At 41.9% G+C, this 6,000-nt stretch overlaps 1 protein-coding gene across 1 annotated transcript in view; it reads left to right on the top strand.

Annotated features, from left to right (window-relative positions):
• Window positions 1-725: 725 nt before the first annotated feature.
• LRP1B (LDL receptor related protein 1B) overlaps window positions 726-6,000 on the top strand; it is a 1,938,012-nt gene continuing 1,932,737 nt past the window's right edge. The window contains exon 1 of the mRNA XM_084800259.1: window positions 726-1,275. Coding sequence (XP_084656385.1) covers window positions 1,101-1,275 — 175 coding nt within the window. The 5' untranslated portion in view covers window positions 726-1,100. The remainder of the gene's footprint in view (window positions 1,276-6,000) is intronic.

Below are 6,000 nucleotides of genomic sequence, written 5' to 3'. Positions count from 1 at the left end.
AAAGTCATCCTTTAATTATTATGATATTCAAGTTTTAATCAGTCATTTCTAAATCGTGTTTTAAATTCTAAATACCAGGATTGCCATTGTAATTCTTAAATGGTCACTAAATCAACTTGTGTGTGTGTGTAAATATTCCTCGCATTCATTTTGATACATCTCATTGTTTCTGAAAGTTCTCAGACTGTCAGTGCAATACAGGAATAAAAACCACACAAAATCCCCCAAAACCTTAAAAGACCTCAGGTATTCCTTTAAACAGAAAATTCAGGCAAAACCCATTGGCAACTCCTGCTTAAACATGACCTGCTGCTTGCTTGCACTTACCTTGCTGTGTGTGTGTGTGTGTGTGTGTGCGCGCGCGTGCAAAATGGCTATTGACTTCAGAAATTTTTGATTTGTTTCTGCTGAGTCACTAATTTTGCATCTCTGTCCCCAAGTGCCACTCAGCATAAAAGTTACTAGTGCTGTTGGGAAAGCTCAGCGAGCTGTCAAGTGGAGGAAACCATTTCCCTAAGAGAAACAACCTCCTGGTTTCTCAGGAAGGAGGCTTCCTTGTACAGCCAAGGTATCAAATCAGCTTTGCCTAAGAAGCCTTTGCAAGGCTCAAGAGTGGGGACTTCTCAGCTAGCTGGGTGATGCTTTCTGGCGCCTGGTTGGCTTGGCCCACTGCAGTCCTCCCCCCGCCACCCCCCACCCCCTTGCTAAGGACCCAGATCCGTACAGAACCCGTGCGGAGTTACTTTCCCTTCAAGGAGGCTGAAAGAGCAGTGATTTGTGGCGTTCTTATTTGCGGCTGTTTCCCTATCGTGTTAACCGCTTCTTACTAGTAATAGATGTGATTTCTGTGGGCGAACAAGGGATGTGCGGAGGCCGCGGTGATTAATAGTGAATTCCCATCGGCGGGCATCTCTCTGCCCCTCTTGCGTGATGTAAGATCAGACGTACCCTGCATCGAAAAAGTCCAGACACACAGCGCCTGGCTGGCGCTCGCACGCTCTCCGCAGGCGCGCTTTCGCACACCTTCCACATCCTCCTCCTGGCAGAGCAAGGCGGACTGGCTGGACCCACCGACCAGGGATTTCCAGTGACATTTGTAAATGACGCGGCTCCATTCCAGGCTGCCAGCCACCGCGGCCCTGCCTAGGGTGCCGCCGAGCAGTCTGCAGCACAGGCTCACCGGGAAGATCATCATGTCCCAGTTGCTCCTTGCCATCCTCACTCTCTTGGGATTACTGCCTAACGCTGAGGTGCTGACTGTGGGAGCCAACCAAGGTAAGGGCCACGATCCCCCCACTTCCTCCCCATTTCCTTCCTCGGCTTTCTTGCGGGATGGTGCTGGCAAAGAACTGAGTGTGAAACTTAAGTCCTTGGCATCTCCGCTCTGGGGACCCGCTGGCTGCTGTGCAAGTCGCCTCCTGGGGGAGAGGGTTATTGGAGGGTTTCTGAACTAGGCTCAAGAGTGTTATAAGCCCCGGTATTTTACCCTTGGTCATTTTTGGGTGCTGATTTTGTCTTCTCCCCTTTCCTGGGGGAACATTTGGATTTGGCTGTGGCTTCTGTCCGGACATCCCAATCGCTGCAGATGTTGGATCAGAATTCGAATTTCTTTGAGACTCCTTTTGGCGCTGGCTCTCAGCGGAGAGCTTTAGCTTCATGATTCTCCGCCATAGACAATTACTCTCCCAACTTAGCTCCTGGTTAACTTCCTCAGCTGTGTATCTGGGGAGAGGTATGAGAGCTCCCTCCCTCCTGGAGTGTGTGTCTCTGTCTCCTTTTTATTTGGACTGACTTGGGTTGAATAGCCAGCTGTGGAGCACTGAGGGCTTTTCTGACAGGGAAGGTCTTAGACCCAATACCAGGGTAGCTGGATAGCCTTATCAACTGGAGAGCCTGGCTCTCTCTAGCCTGGTACTTTGTGCTTGCTTTTCCCCAAGCAGCTGAGAACCACAGAAGTTCAGACAGGAAAGGTTATGGGGTGCCCGAAGAGATGGTAAGGGTTATAAACCAAGATTCTGAAACTTTTGACCTGGAAACGCACAATTCCTCTTATCGTCCCTTTACTATCATTGAACGAGAGCATACATGGGTTAAAAAAGAGAAAGGGGAAAATCATAGCACAGGAATATTTGCACACTGCCGCTAGGCTTGAAAGGGTTAACTACTCAAAGGACGATTAGAAGTATCAAAAATCCTGGACTGAGCTCACACTGACTATATAATTTAGCCTTTTAACTTAACTAGGAAAGACAAAATAAACAAACAAAAATTAAAAGCCCCAAAGACACAGATGCCAGTGCCAAGCAAATAGCCAAGGTCTTGTATTGTGATATTCACTCGGCTTAGGTGAAAGGAATTAGGAACTGACTGCCAGCTAGTTCCATTATAGGACAGCACAGGATGGGTTGTAATGGTCCTATTAAACCTACTCTTGGCAACCAGTCCCTAGTCCCAGAGCAGTCCCACACACGCCATCTCTAGGAGTAGCACTGATAATCTTTCAGACGCACACCACCGAATCATAGACTTTCTGAACTTGCTTAAGTTGCCTTGAAGTTGCTGTGGAAGAGTTGAAAAAAAAAACTGTGCAGATAAAATGGAAGCGTGTAGCTCTCACTTGAAATGACGGTGGCTTTGATCTGGCGCGGTCCCTCCTCAACCTTCCTTAGCAAGAACCTTTGAAGTGAGGCAGGAGCAGATCAGCAGACGAAGCTTTTGGGGCCAGTATGCTGGCAAAGCAAGCTGCAGGCAGACTGTGGGTTCCTGGTAGTCCCTCTGATGGAACATGCACCTCACCCCCCCCCCACCCACAGTCTGACCTCACCCATAGATTGGTGCCCTGTGTATTTCTGTAGCACACTGCTACTACTCGAGAGGAATTACTGAACATCCAGAGAGAATTTTTGTGCACAATAAAAAATTAAATGTAAATCAGCTTTCTCAGGAGATAAGTAATTAACATAAAGGATGGTATTTGGTGACAACTTAGCTCCACAAATGAGAGGATCACCTAAGGCATCTAAGGTTACATGGAAAATAATTGTTAGTTTTCATGATTTAACTAGATGTAAATTATCTGCTGAAAAATTATCAGAATGATTTTTGTGACACAGTGCAAGCATATATGGTTGCAGATGAACGCTTACTGACTTCCACTGCATCTAGCATAACTCTCAAAACTTAGGAAGCAGTTAAAACTGTGACAGTCAGCTATCGAAATTGAAAGAGTTGCCCAAATACATATGAAGAAAGAGAGGAGGGAGAGGAAGGAAGAAGGGAAGGAGGGAGGGAGAGAAATAATCTTGCTGAAAGTTTCAAATGAGAGTGTAGCTGCATTATGACAGATGTCCCCCTGCTGAGATGCTGACAGTGAAGACCTGGCGTATAACCCAAACAAGGTTAATGAGATGTAGTGGCCTTCAAGCCTGTGGCAGTGGCAATGACCCTTGAGGAAAGAGTATATGTGTGAAAACACTGCTGAGGTTAGGAGTGTAAGAGGGAGCCTCATGCCTCAACGTGTGAAACCAAATCTGGGTTCTCTAGATACTTAGAAGTAGAGGCATCTCCTTATTCTTGTGGGAGGTGCTTGTGTTCTTCTCTAGTCTGGTGTCCCCGGGAAGTTTGTGAACGAAAGATACACACTTTTACTAGCTCAAAAAAAAAAAAAAAATCAAATAACCAAAACCAAAAAAAGACAAAAAGCATACTTGAAACTCATTTGTATATTTAGCTTTCAATTCATAGCCATCTACTTGTCCATTATTTACACACAGTTTGCCTCATTTATATTGATTTTTATACTATCAAAATATTGTATGTGCAAGTTTTTTTTTAAAATTGATCTGAAAAAGGAAATGTCTTTACAATTTCTTAATAGCCAAAAAGAAGAGAAAACAGATTCATTTAAAATCAACTAATTAGTCATTTGAGTATGTCATATCACATCAAAGCACTGCTTGATAATGATTAAGACTTAAAAGGAAGTATGTTTTAAATAGTCAAATTTTCTGAAAAGAAAAGGCGGTGGGAGACTCAGAACAAGTTAAAACACTTGAGTCTGAAAAGATGTGAGGACATATTTCCAAACAATTGTTGTTGGTGATGCTTTTGTCCTTTGTTGGTGTCTGTTTAAAACCATTGAAAGTTCACTGTTACATATATGTTACAGTTTAATCTTCTTTCTCTTAAAGAGTGTACTGCAATTTATATCTCTGTGCAATTCATATCTCATTTGATAAAATGAGCAGGTTTTGTTTTTGAAGAAGTCTCTAAACTTTGGCTCAGTTCCTCCCACCTTCTAAACTTAAATTTAAGTACTAAGGAAAATGTAAATATCTTAGAACAATAAGAAAGAATTACACAAAAGAAGCAAAAACAAAGAACTGTGCTGATTTCTGGAGACATTAAACTATATTTATTTAAAATAGTAATGTCTTGCATACTTTGTCTTTTAATTTCATAATACCCTATGAGAATAATTGCAGTACAGGTAGTTTACAGCAACTTGCTTTAATGTTACTCTTCATTCAATTGTACCCATGAGAAGGGAGAATGCATATACTACTGTTACAGGAAATTTACGCATTGACTACTCTGGAGTTATTAAGATGGGAGGTTTTTTTTTCCCCAGCAAATGTGAACGTAATCTTACAGTTGATTGTGGGTGATATCATTAGTGGATTCTTTGAAATGAAATGCCCCTTTATAAATGCTGCTTGTCAGTAAATGTTGATGTATACAGAAATTTCCTGTCTACCTACATTGGACCAATAGTATTAAATTACTTGTTACTTTCTCTATCTCTTGTCAGAGCCTATGGCATAATATAAAAGATAAGATTCATTGAAAGCTACCTGTCATGAACATGGATTGTTTTCTGTTTTTGTTTTTTAAAGGAAATGCAGTGCTACGGGGACCTCTGCACGTTCTTTCTATTCTATGCTAGAATATGACCTTTATCCTAATAATGCCACCGAGTTTATTTCCGCAGCTACTTTTTATGTCTTACATAGAATTCACTCCCATCTTCAACTCTTTCCTGGTTATAGGGAGTCTCTGTAGGAAAATCACCAGTCAGACACGGGGGATAGATTGCTCTAGCTTCTATGCCTGTCTGTCAAAACAATTCTTTACACAGGAAACACTTGTCTTCATTTAAGATAGATACATTCAAAGAAAGCAGAATGAATACTAAGCGTTGTGCATGCTTGTACCAACATGACGTCTCTACTCGAACCAATGCAGTAGAAAGTAGATCCTGCCCACATGTTAAATTTGTATTTACACATCTTTCTTAAAATGACATTTTGATGCAGAGTCCGTAAAACACTACTATGGCCCCAATCTTAGGGACACAGCTTATTAAATCAAAGTTTTTTTAAAATTATTTTTTATAACTGCAGAGAAAAATGTCTATTCTTGTGATTAGCACCTTCCTGAGAAATAAAAACAAAAATGTGAAATTAAAAACTGATGAAGTATTTCTTGACCGGCAGCAAGCAGTGCCCTAATGAGTTTCCAGATGGCTAATAATTTGTTTCCACACAATCTGAATGTGGAAGACACAAATGTCAAAGTGCCTTTTGCCCCTTTCGGTTTTCTGATGTGGGGTCTGAAGTCAGAGTCTCACCATGTTGAGGCTGTGTTTCCACTGGGCCCCACCCAGCTCCATGAGCAATTGCATATGAAATCTCTGTAGGAAAAATGGCTCAGAGACTTGCCATTCAAATGGGTTTTCGTGCTTGGATTAGTGACAATGAGATCTCAGAATAAGTTAGCCAGAGGGTAGCATTGGCAACATTTGTGTCAGAAACCACCTAGGTTTTACATGGGAGATTTTTCTCTAAAGTTTTCGACTGACATAGCACTTGGCCAATTTAATATGACAATAATGACAGTTGTAATGTATGCATCTCAATATACCGAGAAGGCAAAAACAAAGTTTTCTTGTTTTGTTTTGTTTACTTTTTAGAAGGGAGACAACACCTTTCTCTGTATCTA

The sequence above is a fragment of the Acomys minous genome, assembly GCF_964271855.1.
Source record: "Acomys minous genome assembly, chromosome: 10".
Lineage (NCBI taxonomy): Eukaryota > Metazoa > Chordata > Mammalia > Rodentia > Muridae > Acomys > Acomys minous.
Note: the sequence above shows the minus strand (reverse complement) of the source record. Positions and strands in the feature narration are given on the sequence as shown.